The 21,407-nt window shown below is 46.8% G+C and overlaps 1 protein-coding gene across 3 annotated transcripts in view; it reads right to left on the bottom strand.

Annotated features, from left to right (window-relative positions):
* Acsl1 (acyl-CoA synthetase long chain family member 1) overlaps window positions 1-21,407 on the bottom strand; it is a 66,243-nt gene that overhangs the window by 30,960 nt on the left and 13,876 nt on the right. For all 3 annotated transcript variants that reach the window (XM_059244913.1, XM_059244914.1, XM_059244912.1), the window contains exons 2-3: window positions 13,642-13,868; window positions 1,278-1,392 (exon numbers count right to left, since the gene is read on the bottom strand). In XM_059244913.1, the coding sequence (XP_059100896.1) occupies window positions 1,278-1,392; window positions 13,642-13,836 (310 nt within the window). In that variant the 5' untranslated portion in view covers window positions 13,837-13,868. The remainder of the gene's footprint in view (window positions 1-1,277; window positions 1,393-13,641; window positions 13,869-21,407) is intronic.

Genomic DNA, 21,407 nt, shown 5'->3' with positions numbered 1-21,407 from the left:
GACATACAAGGAGGTTTGCTTTCTCTTTACCATGGGCTAATGCGCCTTTTATAGGACTAGTCGGCTGAACACAATGGGCTGAGTAATCAGACCACACCAGTGTCGCAGTAAACAGCAGGTACTTGTTAAGTGTACACATGTCCTGTGGGGCACAGAGAACGCAATGTCCCCTGGTTCCTGATTGTACGGTCCCAATCTAGCTACCAGTGGCAAAAAAACAGAAGCTAGAGTATGGATCTTAAGATCTATTTCTATAGCGGAATCTCGGGAAAGAGCCTTCCTTCATGGACAATGTATTGATTGAGTATCCAGTGTAGACAGGTCCTGGTCAGTGCTGTGGGGAGAGCAAAATGGAAGGACATGTTCTCGGGGAGCACAGGCTGAAAAGCAAAAGGTAGGGCATGCCAGGCAGGAACACCTCCGCACAGTGAGGGATCACTGCAGAAGCAGACGTGAGATGCTAAGAGGAAAAGGGGGAGAGGCCCCACAGGAGTGAAAACGACACACTCAGAAGATGTTTAACAGAAACACTGAAATGCAACAGGGTCTCAAAAGAGTACCAGCGCCGGGCGGCGGTGGCGCATGCCTTTAATCCCAGCACTCAGGAGGCAGAGGCAGGCGGATCTCTGTGAGTTCGAGGCCAGCTTGGTCTACAGAGTGAGATCCAGGACAGGCTCCAAACTCCAAAGCTACACAGAGAAGAAAAAAAAAAAAAAAGAGTACCAGCGTACCAGCATGTCCAGAACACTGAGAGAAGTGTGGAAAGCGCAGGACTGTGATCTGGAAAGAGGAAGTGCATGAAGCCGTGAAGGGAGGGACCAGCAGTGTTCTCGCTTGAGGACCGGTCCAAGGTGGGGAGCTGGAGAGAGGGCTGTAACGGAGGGAGGCAGGTGATTGGACAGCAAGGGCTCTCTAGGGTGTTTCTGATGGGGTGCAGCTTCCCTTGAAAGTTAGCATTTCTCTCAAAATAAGAATGTTAATGGCCCAGGAAGCCTGAAAAATGATGGGCCAGGGCCAATTAAACATTTTTTTTTTTAAAACTATAGGAAACACTGGAGCACAGTACATGTGATTCTCCATCAAATATAGGACATATTTGGTGACAGAGGACATCTGCAGGGTCCTATGAGCTTTGAGACTGACAGGTTACAGAAGGAGGCGGAACACGAACAATGCTGGGCACGGGAAAGACTGGCAGATGGGCCTCTTTGAAAGGAAGGCTGCTCGTTCCTCATGAGAAACAAGCGTCAGTCACACGCACGCAGCTACGGGCTTACTTGACACCTGCAGGCCCCTCTGGAAGCCATCGTACAGTGTCCGGACATCGTCGTAGATGTACACCAAGAGCTTGTCGTTGTCGAGGAGTGCGGACCGTCGAGCACCGTCAGTACCCTGGGGAGGACAGGGGCGAGGAGGATCTTAGCAGAAGCCCACAGCATCACTCCTTTACAGAGGTGAAGTTAACCAACGTGCCTATCCCCCCCCCCCCAGCCTTGTCATTTATTTGTGGTACAAACACACTCTCCTGTCCTAGCAATTCTCAGGTGGACACTAAATACACTGGTAAAGAATGGTGGCCATGATACTGTAAAAGAGATTCTGTGAGCCTATTTTACTTACTGTACACCTTCCATATATGCGATTACTATTCATCAGACGGATATAAAATAAATCCTAACTGCTATGCGGTGACTAGCTGCTCAATGAAGAAGTGCAGAATTTGTTGATGTGCTAATGTAAGTTATGGGGGGCCTGCCCTCACCTTCCTCCCCCAGGGTACTCTAGAGGGGTGAGGGATAAGAGACTTAGATAGAAACATAGAGGGGAGAGAGACAGAAACACAAGATAGCCTCGGGAGGGCCTGGATCCTTATCCACCGGTCCCTTCTGTCTCCTCTAAAGGGTTTTTAAAGGAATGCCAAGGGGTGGAGCAAAAGACCTCCCCCTATCTCAGCCAAGTGTAGACCCTTCCAATCACCTGGTAACCACACACATGGTCAAACAATCCTCTGATGCAGCCCTGCTGGGTAAAGCAAGCTCAGATCTCACTAGGAAATGAGCTTTGTGGAACTCCACACTAAGTCAGCGGAAGGACCATGGTAGCTAAGACAATATGGCCATGAATGAATCTTGGGGAAAGAAAACTGAAAAATAAATAAATAAATAAATAAATAAATAAATAAATAAATAAATAAAAGCTGCTCACAGACTCATAAGTACTTGCCCTGCTAGACAAAGCCAACGGGAAGGAGAGGACAAAAGGAAACTGCGTCCACCAACAGAACAGAGGATGAACTCAGAGGTGACTGTGGCCATGGTGCAAGGAGGCATGGGCTTTGGAACTGGAACCCAGAGGCAACTGTGACCACAGGGCAAGGAGGCACAGCGGCTGCCCAGGCTGACAGTGGAAATGTTGTGTTGTCCGGTGGTACTCGTTGTGTGGGCGGGCAGAATGCTACAATCATGGAATCATGGCAGCTTCCACCAAGACGTTTAAGAAAATCTTGGGAACCAGGGCAATGTATATAAGCATCAGATTTGCTGCAGGGAGCCCCCGAGAGGTCTGCCGATGAAGCTATGAAGGCGAGGACTAAGGTACAATGGAGTTCCAGGATGGCGGCGAGGACAAGAACTCAGGCTGTCTGTCAAGGAAAGCTGTAAGCACAGAACAGAGCCGTCCCAGGACGGAGGCTGCATGTGTCACTTGTGGCAATGTGAGGTGCTTCTCAAGGTCACTGGGGCGCACATCATGGCAACATGTGCCTCTCACGCTGGACACAGAAGTACAGGATGCGATATTTGCCCTGCTGGCTGCGGGCCTTGCTTTGGTCCTACCGTCACACACACACACACACACACACACACACACACACACACACACACGGCCCTTGCCATGCCACCATCCCTCCCTTTTAGAGTGGCAGTATTTACTCTGTGTCATTGTATGCTGGAAGTGTATAGTTTCTGTATTTTCTGGGAGCTCAGAGCGAAAAGACTGCTCTGGGTCTCAGCAAAGATTCTGGATGCAGACTTTTGGACAGTGACGGAACTGTGAGGGCTGTGGGATTCTAAGTTGGACTAAATATATTTTATGTCATGAGATGGTCATCAGCTTTCAGGGCCCAGAGGTAGAATGCTATGGTAGGAATCTGGAATGTTACCCCACAGGCCCATGCTTTGACTCCGTGTTCTCTAGTTAGTCGCTCTATTAAGAGAGGCTGTGGAACCTTCCAAGGGTGGGGCCTAGTAGACAGCCATTGGTGATGGTGTAGGTGTTTTAAGGTGTATCTTGTCCCTTGTTTCTGGCTGGCTCTCTGCTTCCTATCTGTGGGAACACAAACAGGAACTTCTTCAGCCATCATGAACTGAGTGCTCCACAATGCCTTCCCACTGTGAAGCCATAGTCTTTCTTCCCTTAGGAAGTCGCCTCAGGTGTTGTGGCCACTGCAGTGCAGAAGTAACTAAGACATCTTGTCCTTGAGTGACCAAAGACTCCAAGGAATATTGGCCAATCTAAACAAACAAGGACAGACAAGAGTAGGTCTGGACCCTGAGGGGCACAGACTTAACAGAATTGTCTTTGTTAGAAATAAGTTCTGGGTCTCAAAGAAAGAGACCATCATCCCAACTGGAGTGTCTGGACAAGGGAAACTTTACTCTTGACCAGGAGGTCACACTCAGAAGAGTGAACACACACACACACACACACACACACACACACACACACAAAATGCACTTGGGGAGGTGGGGACTCTGTCTTTTCCCCATTGGCGGGAGTGGGACCTCATGGCCTCATTTGATTGGCTAGTCCTCTTAAGGTCATAAAATCCTGGAACGCAGCAGGAGGCCTTTGTGTAAACAAAGGTTTATCAGTTGGGGGCGGGGATTAAAAATTTTCATGAAAGTTTTAAAAGGTGGGGAAGACAGAAAGTTTTACAGTATTTAGGAGAAAAGACTCATACTTAATATTTCTTACATCTTAGAGACCAGGTCTACAAAAATGGACTGGGGGACAACTGCCATTTGTTGGGAAAGGGAGTGAAGTAGGCTGAACCTGAAACTCTGAGGGTGTGACCCAGCAATCAGGGTTTCAACAATACTGTCAAGAGATCCTGGGCCAGCCCTACGGTCTGAGAAGCAGGATTCCAGGGACAAGTCCCAAGCTGGGGAGTGGTGAAGAGCAGGACAGCACTATAGAGAGAAACCTACCACAAGTGCAGTGTGTAGAAGGGCTGTGGGAGGGAGAAAAGGATTTATGTGCGCTCAGTCTCGGGCAGTGTGGCCTGGGGACGGGGCAAGGGCAGCCACGCCACGTGCCACATGAAATCTGTCATTTAACAGAGAAAAGGGAAGAATTAAGGCTCTGAGTCCAAGGGAAGTTGAGTGATGACCATAACCCTCAAGACAGGATGAGCCTCTCGGTCTACTTCCCAACTCTCCAAAAACTGCTCTAGAGGGTCACTGTAGAACAAAGCTTTAGCTAAGTCGTTCTTTAGTTAGGCTTAGGCTTTTGGTGTTAACTGAGCTGCAGGACTTGAGGAAAGATGGAGGCAAAGCTATCCAACCAACCCTGAAGAAGTTCATTGTACTCCTAGTAAAGCCATCATCGTGACACCATATCCCAAGGATAAGGTGTTTATTATGGGTCTAATTATTAGAGCTAAACTAATTGGCAAAGGCTTGGAAAGGAAGCAGTAAGAGGATGCCAAGGAAGAGGTATGAACTAGAAGGGACAGGTGGAACTGGGCCAGAGGTCCCCCTGTCACTCAGTTGTAGGGAAAGGCTATGATCTGGAGAAGAGGGCAGCGAAATGGGGGAGGGGCGCTAGGCAGCGACAAGTGCCATGCTTTGAAATCTGTTCTAGGAATGATCACAGATTCCCCTAAATGGATCTTCATCTTGGATGGGCGAGAGTGTTCCCATTCTTCCTGAATAAAAATGCTGTATGTAAGGACTGGGTATTCATCACCCGAGTTACACAAACCTACAGCAAGGCGGACTGCACTCTGCAGGCCAACAGCTGGAGCCCAGAGTGCCCATATGTGCCACAACACAGAGCCTCTAATTACTAGGTTATCCAGGTCCACAGATACGGTTCTAGGAACGGCTGCTACTGAAATGGAAAATGTCTTAAGTGCAGCCTCCCAACATAACCTGCAGAAAGAAGGTTGGCTGGGGAGTAGGCTGTGCTCAAGAGATAGCTACCAGTACGTTCTCCAACATCTACAGGGTCCCTTTGGGATCCGTTTTTCTATACATCGAATTAGTAAATACAGTTGAGGTTGAATTAGGCTAAATTAGAAAGTAAAAACTCAAAATTCCCCCCTGAGGGCAGAAATGGGGAAAGGCAGGGATAGAAAAACAGGGAGCATCTATGTCTTAGGTAGTTCTGGAGACTAAAGCTCTTGCCAGTACTTGACAAGCAGGAACCCATGGTGGTGAGTTATTCTGACCTATCTTGATATATAAAGTATAGCAAATGATGTCCCTGAGGAGTTCCTAGAAGTAAAGGGGTCCAACTTGACATTGTAGCCTCGATAATCTCAATCTATAAAATGGGTAGCTACAGGAACATAAGTAAAAAGCAACCCAGGAAGATAAAGAAACCAGAGGGAAGGAAGAAAAACAGAGAATAAAGGAAGGGTAGGGGCCACGTCACTTCTCAGGAGACTTCCTAAGGCTCGGATTGTAACGCTCAAGCTGTCCCAGGAGAATGGCAGCAAACAGAAGCACTGTCCTGGTGGTGAAGGGCGGCACCTCTGTCCCGTTCCGGAGTCCTTCTCCCAGCACTGCACCTGACATCTGCCACTTGATTGACAAGCCGCTTCCCAGCAGCCCACCAACACACACTTCTCTTCAAAGACAGGATGAAACTGCTCTTCAGCAACACTAGATCTCGACATAAATGAGGTCTCTTCGAGGCCAGCCTGCGGGAGGCACCCCACACTCCAGTGACCTCTCAACGATAATGGACAAAGTATTTAAACAACACCCCTGAACCGTCTCAGTAGGTACAGGGCAGAGGCTGCAGGGCAAGGGTCATGCTTACTATTTAACTAGACAGCAACCCTGGTTCTTGACTCCCACAGGCAAAGACAGCACAACTGTCATCCACCGGTTGGTGCTGGATTTCCACTAGTGGGGGTGGGAGAGGAGAATGTGTGGGACCTCTCAAGGCCAGCCACCTCTCAGCAAAGACAGGCTTGCTGACTGGGAGCCTCCTCACTTCCCTGTTTACAAGGCAATGAAGCAGAGCTTCCAACCCAGCTAGCCTGGTGAAGGGTTCTGCAAGCAGGCTCCTCCAGACTTGCCCGCCCATCATTCCCTTCATGCTTGAGAGGACAAGGTCCCCAAGAAACACCACCCTCTAATTCGCAAAGCCCTTGGCGCTTTCCAAATCTAGTTAATTCTCTAATTCTTGCTAATGTCCTGTGCTGTCCACTATCCCGATCAGAGGATTTGTTTAGGAGAAATTGGGTGGTGGGGGGTAGCACATGAAAAAATATCACTAGAAGAAAATTCAGCACACATTGCTCTGGAAAAAGGAGAAGACTGTCTATAAAGTTTTCCCCTAGCCCTGTAACATACAAGGCACTAGGTGTCACCTTTGCCTGGCCTAAAGGGGCCACAGCTCCAAGTCCTACCCTATGTGACCCCACCTCTCGGATGTTGGTGCAGTAGGAACTTTTTGCAGGAAGCACAGAGTGGTGACAAAATTGTCATTCTTTTTTTCATTTGGGACTTGTTGGCCTCATTTGGGAGGGTATTTTAAAACTCAAGTAAATATTACAGAAATCCTATCTGTCACTTCAGTGTACACACATCTCTTGTGTAATAGCAGGTCAAAATCACATGTGTTTTCAGAATGGCTTTATCATATTCCTATGCAATCAACCCTTGCTTTTCTTGGGTATGGAGAACTCAGAAACATATCAATATGCAGGTATATTACATATTATATAAATTGTTATTTTGGGTTTATTTATTTTTATGTATCTGCAGATAGCTATGAGCCACCATGTGGGTGCTGGGAACTGAACCCCAGTCCTCTGTAAGAACAGCAAGTACTCTCAACCACTGGGCCATCTCTCCAGATGCAGCACATAGTTTTTTAAGACTAATAATCAACTTCTCTCTTTCGTTAAATTCCTAAGACACCTGCTTAATCCTTTTGTAGCCTCCAGAGCTCTGCCCCGAGTTCCCAGGAATTCCTGCCTTGACCCCCCAGTGCCCCCAGACCACTGCCACTGCTCATTACCAGCCTGACACTCCTCCTCCCAGGCAATTCAAAGGCCCAGGCCCATGCATCATCATTCCAAAGTCAGCAGACTGCTCCTGGGAACACCTTATATTTAGGTTCCAAGAGGGTGAGTACAGTAAGACAGCAATATTCAGAAAGGTTTCATAATTTATCAGAAAGCCTGTTAAGTTTTGGGAAAGGTGCTAAAGTTACCGAAAGGCATGAAACGCTGATGTCTGCAAACTTCCAGAAGACTCTCTGAACAGAAGCACCCTGAATATGCTTTCTTTCTTGCCCTCTGATCCCCACTGTCCCGTGAGGACTGCCAGCCAAAGACATTCTCAGACACTGAAAACCCCTTTCAGGAAAATGTGTTCAGGAATTCTCCGAGTTGGTGGAAGCAGAACCGTGAGGGCAAGCGTTGGCTCCTTTCTTTGACCACCTGTACAATTACTTTGTGATCAAGACCAAAACAGACCATGGGAAACAGTGACCAGGACCCCGCGGGAACAAATGCTAAGTCGATGAAAGTGGCTGCCTTCAGGGTTCACGTGACAATGACAGATAGATACAAAGCCAGTTTCGTCATACCAGGAGGTTCTTCTGAAGCATCATGGGTACTTCCAGTCCTACACACGTCTACTAATTGCTCTCTGTCCTAACAGCTTCACAGAGTTGAGAAGTAGAGTTCATCAACAAATGACTACAAAGCAGTATTTATGATGTCATATTTATAAATAGCTACAGAAATAACCACATCCTACCGTGGTCCCTAATATCGCTCAGTACTCAACTGCTACTTCCCCTTCACTTAAAAATTTACAACCAAGTGGCTTGGGCGTTTCCGCAGACCTTCAGGTTTGTGTGGGAGACAGCCACGGACACCAGCGTCCAACCTCATTCCACAGCAGCTTCCACCCAGGGTTGTTGCCAGCTGTCCACCTCCCAGCAGGACTGGATGCTGCCCACTTCAACCAGAGCTCCCTGGCTCAGAGCTGGTCATAGGTTTTCAAGTCCAAAAGGGCACAGCCATTCTCTGAGATTTCACCATCATTACAGGTCTGTGCTTGTTTTATGGCCACAAGTCTGGTGTGAGTAAGTCTTCATAAAAATGTATCTCTTGTGTTGAAGAAATTGCTCATGCCAGTTTGTGAGTGGGCCTTTGCACATGCGCATGGGTAAAGACAAGTCTATGGAAGACTACTCACAAATATGTCTAAATATGGACCAGGACAGCTGGTCCTTGTTGCAGTGTGCAGTTGAGCTCTGACTTCAAGAATGGCAAGCTGGGAGGTGGTGGCGCACACCTTTAATCCCAGCACTCGGGAGGCAGAAGCAGGCGGATCTCTGTGAGTTCGAGGCCAGCCTGGGCTACAGAGTGGCTTCCGGGACAGCCAGGGCTACACAGAGAAACCCTGTCTCAAACAAACAAACAAATGGCACTTGACCTCTGCCACAGATAGAAGGGCCCCCAGCAGTCCCTCTCACGGCCAGAGGTTTCACAAGGACAGAGGCCTGCCCTGCCTGGTAATGTGTCCATCATGTGGCAGAAGCTCCACTACTTGCCGAACAGATGCAAGTCTGACAACTGGATTCAGCAAGTGCAGGAGGGCTCTGGCAAAGCCACAGCCTCTGCATCAGACTTTCTGGAGCATATGATTAACACACTAAGAAGAGTCACTAGCCACATGCAGCCCAGCATATGAACCTATAAGTTCCAACCCTCCATGTATGAGGGTCACCAGCTAGCATGCAGCCTACATATCGTTATCATTTACTGTGAAGTGACGTCATCCAACTTAGAAACCAGATGAGTTATGCCCAGGGAGTTGGTTCTGCATTTGAGAAGCTATGAATCCAAACCTGAACTCACATCTACTCACAAGCTTAGACACCGAATCTGCTATAGCCCGTGGTTTAGTCACCAGAAGCAAATTCTACCCTAAATTCTGATAGTCCAAGAACTGCTTTAGATAGGCTAAGGACTTATAGGTGTAAATTCTTATTTGTTCCAATTTATTCGTTTCCATAACCGGAGAAAAAACAAACACGTGTTTCCTGAAGTTCTTTATGACCTAGTGGTAGTCACAAGCCTTTCTAACCTAACTTGACAGGAAGCCACACCTCTCTTTTCTCTCTACGGCCTCCTCCAGTAATCCCCATGGACCTCATCTGCACTTTGCAACTGGTTATGTTCCAAATCCTTTGAGCCTCATAGGTGGGCACACTGCCCTCACCCCTGCAGTAGCAAGCTCCACTCCAGCCACATCTCTGCCCAGCCGGGGTCAAAGGTCAGGATGGACAGAACTGCTGGCATTTCACAGCTCCATGCCTTCCTAGGCTCTCCTACAGCCTCAAGCACCTGATTCTTAACAGTTTCTGATTCTATATCCACAGACTTTAGCCATCATTTCTTATCTTTATTATTTGTTTTGTTTTGACAGGATCTTGCTATGCAGCCCAACCTGCTGCCCTCAAACTTGCGATTCTCCTGTCTCAGTGTTAAAATTACAGGCCTACACATTCAGTTTCAGAAAAGCCTCCTCCTGAGTCCCAAGGCTCCAGGAACAGATCTTTCAGATTTCCTGAACCCACTCAACCTTCTTTATCATAGTAGTCCATTCTCCCCCCCAGAGCTCTTGTTTTAACAAACTAACACCAAACACATCACAGACCAGGCAGACGTATGTCTTCTAAGCAGTGCTAGGCAGGGACTTTGTTTATGTTTCTTAGACATAAAATGTGGAGGTTAGAAAAGACAGATGACTATGTCAGGGCCGTCAAGTCTCTATCTTCCAGGTCCTTCTTGTCAGGTCCAAAAGAAACTCCATTTCCCCAAACTCTGGTGGTTAGACAAAACCCAGCACATCTCAGGAGCCTGTGAAGCTGGTTCTCTCAACCAAAGAAGCCATTTCCCATATCACAGGCAGACGGGACAAACGGCTATCTGGAGTGTCTGTTAGCATACCAAAGTGCACGCTGGCCTCCGGGCTCCCTCAGTGTCACAAGGGCCTGTTACACATTTCAGAGTCCAGCCTGGCAGCCTGGCTCTTCTCACCTCCCCCTACCCCAAACTTCTCCAGCTCATGGGCTTCCCTCTCCACAGCTACTCACTCTCCTCATAACCCTGCCAGTTCAGCGGTGTTCTCTGTCGTCCGTCCTCTCTTCTGCCCTCTCCTGGTCCCCTGCCCTCTCTTGATCTGCTCTTAGCCTTCCTCTCTCGCTCTTCCCCCACCCTTTTCTCTCATTGCCCGGCCCAGTCTGCTGTCCGTGTTCAGTCTGCTACTTTCCCTCTCTGCTCTGACTCTTCCAGATGTCTCTGGTGGGTCTCTCCTTCATGTCTACAATTAAAAAAAAAATGTTCCCATGAACCATATCTTAGAGCGGCCATGTCATCAGTTTATAAACTTCTCAGCCTCAACATATCTTAATGTTTCTCTTAACTGCAGGCAGCCCCAGGGTCTGAACCCTAACCAATCAACAAAGGTTTCAAGTCACCATCACCGCTGTGAACAGCATCTTTACTAAGGGAAGGTGAGGAATTCAAACTCAGCAAGCAAGGGCAGGTGGAGAAAATAAGAGATCTTGTATATCAAGTATGAAAGTAGTTTAAAACAACAACAACAAAAAACCCAAAATCTGTTTTTATGTCTGTTCAAAGTCATGGAACAGCAGAAGTGTCCATCTGCAGCAGGTGGGTGTTCCTCCTAGCCGCCAGGGAGAGGTTGGCCTTTAGGTAACCAAGGCTCCCAGGTGAGCTGCAACCACACACTCTGGGACAGAGCTCTTGAAATACAGCCTGATTAAACCATCCTCAAATTTTCAAGATCCTGGTGCCAAGCCCGGCCACCTTCTGGAGCTGTACTGCCTTTTCTGATGGATCCACAGAGACATACTCACATCCTCTCTATCACCCTGAGTCGTCATAGGAAACTAAGACGTAACTTACACCAAAGCCCTGGGTTGGTACTGTACAAACCAAAGCTAGGAAACAGCTAGAGTGGGCGGGGAAGAGAAGTATCCAAACCAAAGTGTGGACTCCTCATCTTAACATCCATGTAAAGTTTATAGAAAGGGAAGTGATCGAAACTGCGTGAGCTGGGAGGAGCAGGGGAAGGGCCAAATGGCAGGTGACTAGCAAGTGGTACTCACTTGCTTTCAAAGCAGGAACAACACAACAGCCCTTGTCCTGAGAGACAGCTCAAAACAGTTGCCAGGTGTCAGGAATACCTCAAGAAATCAGTGGTATTTGTCTTTCTTGCTAACAGAGTTTCATAGAACAATGCTCCCTATAATGTGTCTATAACTACTGAGTATATAACTCCCTATAATGAGTCCATAACTACTGAGTATATAACTCCCTATAATGTATCTATAACTACTGAGTATATAACTCCCTATAATGTATCTATAACTACTGAGTATATAACTCCCTATAATGTATCTATAACTACTGAGTATATAACTCCCTATAATATATCTATAACTACTGAGTATATAACTCCCTATAATGTGTCTATAACGACTAAGTATATAACTCCCTATAATGAGTCTATAACTACAGACTCCAACTATGTTTAAACTTAAAATTTTATTTCAATTTTTAAAAAGCAAAGCAAGTCCATTATTCCTAAGATCACTGAATTCTGAAACTCAGATCTAAATCTATTTCTTATAAACAGAAAAGAATCAGAACTCCTATATACTGAACAGTAAAATTATAATTTTAGTGTTCTGTTTATCTGTCATTTTAAACTGTTCTTCAGAGAACATGTGTAATTACTTTAATCAGGAACAATCACTTCATGCTAAGATGGAACTTTACACACTGGAGAGACAGCTCAGTGCTTAAGAGCATGTTCTGTTGTTTCAGAGGACCTGGGTTCAGTTCCCACACCCACCTGGCAGCTCACAACCATCTACAACTCCAGTCCCAGATACGACATCATCTTTTGGCCTCTGAGAGCATCTACATGCAATATGGTGTGCATATATCCATGCAGACACACACTCATACACGTAATAAAAATATAAATAAATCTTTTTTTAAAAAAAACCACATTGCAAGTGTCCCCACTCACGCACTGTCTCCTCTAGTGAGAAATGGGTATTTCCAAGAGTTGCTGCTGAATTACTGGGGTCTAAACTCGGTACCTGTCACCTACCCCCTTGATAGTGACACCCACTGTACCAGTTGCCATGCAGAAGAGAAGGAATGCCACACAGTCACACCGACTCCAGGATAAGTTGAATCCTCCTCACTGGAGTGTGGTAAGCTGGGTGGAACGCCATCACCTCCCCATGGAAATGAAGCAGAGAGCCCAGCTTTCTCAGACAGACCTTGCCTGTATCGGTCACAAATTACCGACCTATTTGGTATATTTTAAGAACTTCGCATTAGCGAATCCCAGGACTCATTTAAAACAAAACCCCAAAATTAGCATCCCCAAACTATTAGTCTAGCCAGGGCTTTCTGCGGAGGGGCACACTGGTCTGCCACAGCAACCAACTGGGGGAAAGGTGAGGGGACCTTTCACCTCTCCGTCCAAAAGCAGCAAATGCCTGTGTTTCCCAACCTCTTTCTGTGTTGAAAGTAACAAATGCTGACAGCTCATTCTGACCAGAGCAGAGGAGAGGGAGCAGCTGTGCAGTGGAGTGTGTGTGAAGAGCCAAAGCACCCTGAGGACTTGGCTTCTCGGCCTTGTCAATCACTTGCGCGCTCTGTGAAATTTGGGAAGAGATCAAGAGGAGGACACAGGAGTGGTAGGGAAGGGAATTCAGGGCAGGAGGGTCTAGAGGTTCCTTACGCCATCCCGCCCACGAGTCCTTATCACGTTCGCCAGCTTTCACGTTCATGGCTACTTCGTGGCCTTCCGTTTGCCCAGGGCCACAGACAACCTGGAACTCACAGTGCCAAGCACAGACGCCTCCTGAGTGCTGGCTCCCTGTGCCCTGTCCTAAACACTGCAGCCACGACATTCTGTTAAGGGCCGACGACAGCCTTCACCTGAGTCAAACCTCAGCATCCCTTTCAACAGTGTGAGAATGAGCTCCAGCGATCAGATGTGCCACAAGTCAAGCTCTCAGTGACATCTTCCCTACGGAACAAGGCTCTACGTTCTCTCTTTCTCCGGGCAGAATGTTCTATTCCCGCATGGAGTCTAGTAGCACAGGGAAGCTCAATGTGATTTCTGGGACCATCTTCAATGTAGCTATGGAAGGACAACTAACCTACCTCACGTTTTCCGTCCCCATGCCCTGCCCCGTATATGGCTTCTGCATGTGTTTACCACCACCAACTTCTCTTTATAAACTGTCCTCCTCAAAGACATATCAGCGAAGTTAAAACTAATCAGGGCACATGAAGAGTCAGCCCACAAGACAGGCCAGGCCTCCACTTACCGCTACTTCCACGGACTGCATGGAAAGGTCACATGGTGGCTTCAGAGCCTTAGGTCTCGTGGCGTACCAGAAAGTGGTAAGTGCTGCAAAAGCTCCAAAGCCCATGAGTGTGTTGGTTGGAAGGGTACGCACATACTGCCGGATGTCAATCAGCTCTGGCATCCGGAAATACCGGAACAGTTCATGGACTTCCATGGTCCTGTGTTGGTAGCTCCTTAGGTGGAATTCTGTTAGAAGAGAAAAGATGCCATGTTCAGTCCAGGGAGCAGGACACTTCTCCAGAATTCCCACAGACCAATCACTAGTGCCATGGCTTGCTGCTCAATCCAGCCATTAAACCCAGAGTCAAATGGTCCAGGTCTTCTCCACAGTCAAATCTCATTTTTCTGTTAACATTTGAGTCATTTACTTTTGTTCCATTTCCCCATTATATTGCATATAACAAAGTTTTCATTAACTACATTAAACTTAAAGAATTCTTGCCATATAATGCTCAAGTGATTCAGAAAAGAAGAAAATGACATCTTTGTTCCCTTCCACTCAGCCTTCACTGTCAAGGGGTTAACATGAGTGAAGAAGAGTGAACAAGCCCAAACCACCTAAGGGTCAGGAGGAGCTGCTCCTGCCAGGAGATTCCAGAACACGTTTCCCAACTGGTAAAACAGACCAGCCTCAATTTCAACATGTCTCTCAGCTTCCCAGCACAAGTGGCTATAAATGTCAGGAGATCCATAATCAGCAGTTCTAATCAGATCACTTTCTTTTATATTCCCCAAGGTATTACACCTAAACTGAATAAATAAATCAGTACACATAAACTTGAAAACAAACACCTGAAGTCTCGAGAGGGGTTATGGAGTTGTATTTGAGAGAAAGGTAAAGCGGTATTGAAGACTGTACTCTGGAACCAAGGCCAACCTTTGTACTCTCCTGGCTGTGGGAACAGCTTCTTTTGCCTTGCTGAACCTTGGTTTGTGTCTCCATAAACGGAGATGGGAATAGTACCCATTCCAGTGAGCTTTCAGTACTACTGAAGGATTCCCATCAACAGCTGAGGATGTTGTGTCTTGTGCCACACACAAGAAATTACTCAATAAATGTTAGATGATATTATCATTTCCTCTACCAAAGCTCTCTGATGAGTCCTAAGCTCAGGATACTAAGTTACTGTGGTAATAAAAATGCTTACCTACAATTTTACAGAGCCCAAAGAAGAAGCCAAGATACACAGAAGAAAATTAGGTGAACATTAATATATACCAAAGCCCCGAATTGCATCTTCTAAGCAATTTATGTAGAGACTAGTCTAAAATAATTAAGTGTGCACTAGAGAGCAGGAACAGTTCTAATTTAAAAGCTTATGAATAATGTGCTATGTGCCTCAAGGCTGGCACATAGCACAGGAAGAAATAAGAAATAATCCGGGAGACTGCACTCCTCTCCACAGCACTCAGCAAGTGCTCACTCCGGTAAAGTTCAGACAGCATACATTCCTTTGAAAGCTAGGTCACAGGACTGGAAATATCTTTTTGAAATATAGAAATCATCCTTTTAAATCAAATCTACACGATTATACTATTTTCCCCCCACAGAGTAACAGAATATCAAGCTGCTTTTCTGAACCAAGACTATGACAGGACCCAACATCATAATACATGAGCTCAGCTTATTCAGGCTTGTGCTATCATGGCTCAGGGCAAGAGTAGTCATGTACACGCAAACACACACACACACACACACACCCCTCAAGGTTAACGTGCTAACAGAAAGAACAGATAGGCCAGTGTCTTCAGATTTTAATTCTGGAAAGAAAGCAGCCATGCCTACTCACCATCTGTGCCACGGACAGCTGACTGCTAGGTGACACACCACAGCAGAATCAGAAAAGGGCAGTGAGGGTGGGGGTGGGGTGGGGGCCAGGGCAGCTCAGCGGGTGCGTACCAGGCCTGCCAAGGTCTTTCAGGGCATTAGTCACATGCCGAGTCCTGCCCTGCTGCCCACTGGGCTAAAGGTAACTAGCAGACAAAATCCATACTTGACTTCTCAGGGGAACAGAGGGTGGAGGATGGGCCAATGAGCAGCTGGGCATAGAGTCACCCCACTGCTCCACCCATGGGCAGGGACCAACATCAGGGAGGGTTGCTGCCAGGGGCAGTTCTTCAAACAGACACTGTTTTCATTTTGCTCAGCTTCCCATAAGAGGAGACAATGGATAGGTTTCTTTTCAACCACTGACATGAAGGCTAGGATACTGGGTGGTATGTCTAACCACCATGAGACAGCTCGGGGAGAAAGATACCAAGATACACTGGAAGAGTATTTGTTCTCAGTGTATTCACAGGAACTGAGCTCCTCCCGTCCTCCTGCGGATCTGGGTGCTGAGGGTGTACCCAAGCACTGTACTGGGCAGGAGCTGGGAAGACAGTGCCAACGATCAAGTCAGCCACTCAATGGGTTAACCACCGAAGGAGGAAGAGAATGAAATGAGCAAAGCCCACTAAGCATCCAGAAGGGCCCTTCTGAGGCCCAGAGCCTACACTGAGGCTTCAAGGATGAGCAGAGGAAATCAGGTCTCATTGGCACCGGCACAAACAGTATTATAACTTGGCACACTTCTGATCTAACATGCCAACCTGCCTTGCTCCCCAACCATTCTATTCCACTTGTCTCCACGGCCCTTCATCATTTTGAGTCTGCAGAGGAGGCATTATCCACCCCTTGTATACACACCCATGGCCTCTTCTTCCCTCAGTGTCTGGGGAGTAATTTTTATAACATCTAGATTGTGTGGATTTATAGGAGTTGAATACAGTAGAATTACATCCTTGAGTGAGGCTACCAATTCATCTCTCAACAAATAGAGTCTCACACAAGAGGACTAACTTCTCTATTTTAAGCAGTGGCAGCCAAGATATAGAGTGCATTGTGCAAAGAAAGTTTAATAAGGCTGGGAAGAAAAATGTTTTAAAAAACCTTCTGAGACTTATATATTAATAGCATGTATGCAAGAACATCTTATTACGTGCTAATCTGTCACGCTAAGCATTTAAATCCAGCCAAATTCTGACATTTAGTGGGGGGATAATGACAAGCAATAGCCATTTAATCCATGCTAGGAGCCAGGTACCAATCTGCAGACCAACTCTACCGTGTACATTGGTAAGGCTGTACACCGGAAACTCTGCGTGAAGAAGAGAATACATCGTTTAGTTCTGTCAAGAACAAACATCAAGCACTGACCGCACTATAAACCTTGCTTCTTCTACTCAATGCTGTTAAGGAAAAGGTAGTCAGATGTGTAAAATGTAGAGGTAGGCTTCCAGTCAAACAAACAAGACACCGTAAACAGCCATTCTATGACGACAGATACCATACATATCTGAGATTCAGTCCTCGATAGGTCTTTGAGCACTTCCTAATAAATGGCTAGAACTAAGAGACACATTGTGTTCTTAAGCCAATGGTATTCTGTTGGGAATTTTCTTGGATTTTTTTTTCCGAAAGCAAATTTCCATATCGGCATCTAGCAGAGCTTATAGCTCAGGCACATTCATCACACTGCTCTCTGCTAATAACACGATTCAGTTGGCTTAAAGTCTTAGGAAGAAGACATATGTCTCAGAGCGGAACACACAGACTTGCTGACGGCCAGCTGTTCCTTCGGCTACAGCCGCTCCTGTGCACACCCTTCCTTCCCTGCTTACGGAAAACGTGTGTGGAGCCGTGGAGCCGTGGAGCCGGAGAGGCGGCTCAGCAGTGAGGAGCATTTGCTGCTCTTCTAGAGGACCTAAGTTCAGTTCCCAGCCCCCACACTGGGCAGCTGACAACCACCTGCATCTCCAGCCCCAGGGGCCTTCAGCTTGTTCTGGCCTGTGGCACCCACATACATGTAGCACACAGAAATACAGACGACAAACCTAGACATTTTCCACAAGCGTTTGTTCAGCTGGCTTGTTAGAAATGCCGCTAACACAAGAGTCCAAAACCACAGAGTGACAGGAAACTAATAGTCCAGGAGAGCCTTGTGAACTCAGCGAAGAACAAGAATGGAGGATGCCTCTAGGTACATGTGGGTAGAGACAGGTAACAAGGGAGAACTGGATAGCAAGACCGTCAAAACCAGAAATGCCAGGACCCTCTGCCCAAGCTTTGAATGGGAGCATCATTTAGCTGTACCCGGTGCTTCAGGGAGTTTTTCATATTCTGCATCTCATTAGAAAATGACCCCGAGGAAACCAGAGCCGGACACAGAAAAGGCTTCTCTGAGGTGTCTGTCAGAACGAGACACTAACCTGACTCTAAACCCAGTTCATATGAATTGCTCTTCCTCTTGGCTGCCCCCTGACCTGCTCACTGAGAACATACACAGGGTTAGCTGCACATGGACTCCCAGTCCCCTTCAGCCTGCTCCAAGTTAGGAGCTAAGAGAACAGGACAGAAGGGTCCTTCCAGCAGTAATATTGACTGGTGTTAGGAGAAGCTCAAACCTGAAATCCATTTGAACTCTCGATGTCTTACATAAACGCTACCATCGATCCTGCCTCCCTGGTCTCTGAACACGTAGGTTCAGTACCCATTGTCCACAAAGGTTCACCTCTGTGTCTGCATTATAAAAAAACAAAACAACCCATAGCTCAGAGCCAGAGGTGACCCACAAGGGCATCATTCTCCCTAGGGACTCATGAGGACGGACACATGTGCACACACACGCACGCACGCATGCACGCACGCACACACTCCTGCAACTCTGCAAAGTCAAATTCTTTCCCTTACAGCAGCATTTTACTCTCTCCTGTGATCTAGATCCCGCGCGTTTCTCTCCTCCCGACGCTCCTCGAGCTCCCATCCATCTGAGCAACAGCAGTTGGATGGAATGCTCTGCGAGGAATGCAGACCTCAAACAAACCCACACAAATCGCACACTTGCCTGACAGCAGCAAATTGAGAAGTCCTGACATCTTTCCTTAAGGCCGCAAGCCAAGCTGGCATGCTGCTGCCATTCCCGGCCCCACCTCCTCCCCCTGACACAAGAAGCTATTTACAGGGCTGAAAGTGGCCCCTTTGTCCCGCACTAGCCGGGCAGAGCTCAGGCCCCAGGAGGAACAAGAGGGTGGCAGCTAGGCCATTTGCTGGTCTTTCAGTCTGCCACTCCAGAGTCACTGGAGTCGTGCTCCTTCACCCGGTCTGGCAAACCACCTAATGCTAGATTTGTTTAAGCCATAGCCTAGGAACCAAAGAACAGTGGGGCTGCCCCTACAGAGGAGAAAGTACTGGGGACCAAACAAATGGGAGTCCCCAGGAGAGGGGAGGCAGGGACTGCTGGCCAAAACCCATGCCATGGGAATCTCCAACATGCTCACTTCTTTTGGCCCACGTCATTAACCCAGAGGACCACTTGGTGGGGTGGGGGGGGGTGGGGGGTGGGGAGGTGACTCTGGGATCCTGTGCACAAAGATACAAGGGGATCCACAGAGAATCCATCATTGTCACCTATCACTTTAGGGCTTTTCCTCTCAACCAACTATAATAGACCTTAGACCAATGGGGTTTTTAGCTGTCATTTAAGTGACTGATCCCGTGGACTACCAAGTTAATTTCCACGAAGATTTTTAAAGGAGAAACAAAGCAGAGATGTTTTGCTTTTAAAAGCTTGATTTATTTTATGAAATACTGGAGTCAAGTTGAGTACTTCTATACTCAGGCTTCTTGCCCATCCCTCCTAAAGTTCTCAGAGGAAGAACTGAACACACAAAGCATTTAAAATAAAATTAATGAGGTACTACTTTTATCCACTAAGAGTAAGGTCATAATAGTGGCTTTAGGTCACAACTATCACATATGCAACACCCCAACAAAATATCCCAAATGTAGTACATTAACTTGAAACGATACATTTTTAGGGATGCAGATAGGACTGGTCAAATATCTGTTCATAATAATTTCATATTCATTTAACTCATATATAGATAAGTCAAATGACAAACTAAATTACTTCGGAAATATTACCTAGGCTTGCTTATCTATCTATCTATCTATCTATCTATCTATCTATCTATCTATCTATCTATCTATCCATCCATCCATCCATCCATCCATCCATCCATCCATCTACCCACCAATCTACCTACCTACCTACCTACCTACTTACCTACCTACCTATCTACATACATAACTATCTACCTACCTATTTTGCTATATAGCCTAGGCTGGCCTTAATCCTCCTGCCATCCATCCATCCATCCATCCATCCATCCATCCATCCATCCACCTACCTACCTACCTACCTACCTACCTACCTACCTACCTACCTACCTATCTACATACATAACTATCTACCTACCTATCTATTTTGCTATATAGCCTAGGCTGGCCTTAATCCTCCTGCCTCAGCCTCCCTAGTAGAGTTCTGGGACTTCAGAACTACACCACTTCAGACCTACAGTTTTCTGTGAAGTATCTTCATAGTCTTCCCTTTCATTTAACTTGAGTTGAATCATTTTTGAAATCATGTATGCATTTATCACTAAACACAATCTCCCCAGGTTACAGGAACACATTTGATTATGGATCCATATTTATAACCTTGATTGCTTTTTAAAGTGATTTTCAAGTCTCTTAGAGCAATAGTCAACATTTCTCTTTGGAAGGTCAAACGCCAAGAAGTAATTAGCTAGCTTGTGTTATTTTTCTTTGCATTACAAAAAGTCCATCAGTTACTTTACAAGGACCTGAGACTGAGTTCAGGGCCAGGTGTTTGCTCTACCTGATGCTGCTCAAAAAGTGGCCGACAGCACACCTCACCATATGAGAACACTGGTGGGACTTGGAATCTGAAGACTGAGTAAGGGACTGGAGAAAACCCTGCCCTGGTAATCAAGTACAAGAATAATTTCCTACTTAGAGAAATAATTAGACAAACTGAGAAGAACTCAGCCCTGCTCTTGAGACTTGGAACACAAACACAGGAAGAGGGCAAAACAAGGCAGCAGTACAAGAGACCATGGCACGGGCCTTCAGGGGAACTGCAATGGTAACAGCATAGGCTGGCCCTCCAAAGTGGGGACAGAGCCGAGACAAAGACAAGCCACTCCCACTTAGGTCTAACACTATTGACAGATGACCCTGGAACAAACTGACAGTTAGGGTGGATAGGAGAGGGGAAGGAAGGTATTCGGGGAAATCTGTTGAGTCACGATTTTTAAAACTTACTTATTTTTATTTTATGTGTGTGAGTGTTTTGCTTGGCTACATGTGTGTATGTGTACCATGTACATGCCTGGAGCCCTTGGAGGGCAGAACAGGGTGTTAGATCCCCTAAAACTGGAGTCACAGACAGTTGTGAGCCATCGTGTGGGTGCTGGGAACCAAACCTGGGACCTCTGGAGGAGCAGCCAGCGTGTGCTCTTAACCCCCGAGCCATCTCTCCATGCCCTAGCTCCAATGCTCGTAAGAGTCCAGTGTCGGCTGTGCACTTACAGCACAGCAGGCCCTAGACTATGCAGGTACACACACGGCCAAATGTCAATCTTCACAATGGCCTTTCTTTACTGCGTGAGGTGGTTACTGCCCATCTAAGAACAGGACATTCCCTGCTCCTAATCCACTCAAGGAAGGATAAGTAGCCAAAACCCAGGCTGAGGTCAAAGCTTACAGACTTTGAGAGGTCAACACCGTGACTCAGGCAAAGGGACTCGAACCCAGGCAGGGGTGGGGGCCGTGATGCTAATGACAAAATGCCTCCATACACAACGCTTTAAAAAGCCAGT

This window comes from Peromyscus eremicus, chromosome 17 (genome assembly GCF_949786415.1).
Source record: "Peromyscus eremicus chromosome 17, PerEre_H2_v1, whole genome shotgun sequence".
In the NCBI taxonomy this organism is placed as follows: Eukaryota; Metazoa; Chordata; class Mammalia; order Rodentia; family Cricetidae; genus Peromyscus; species Peromyscus eremicus.
This window is presented reverse-complemented; position numbering and strand designations above follow the sequence as displayed.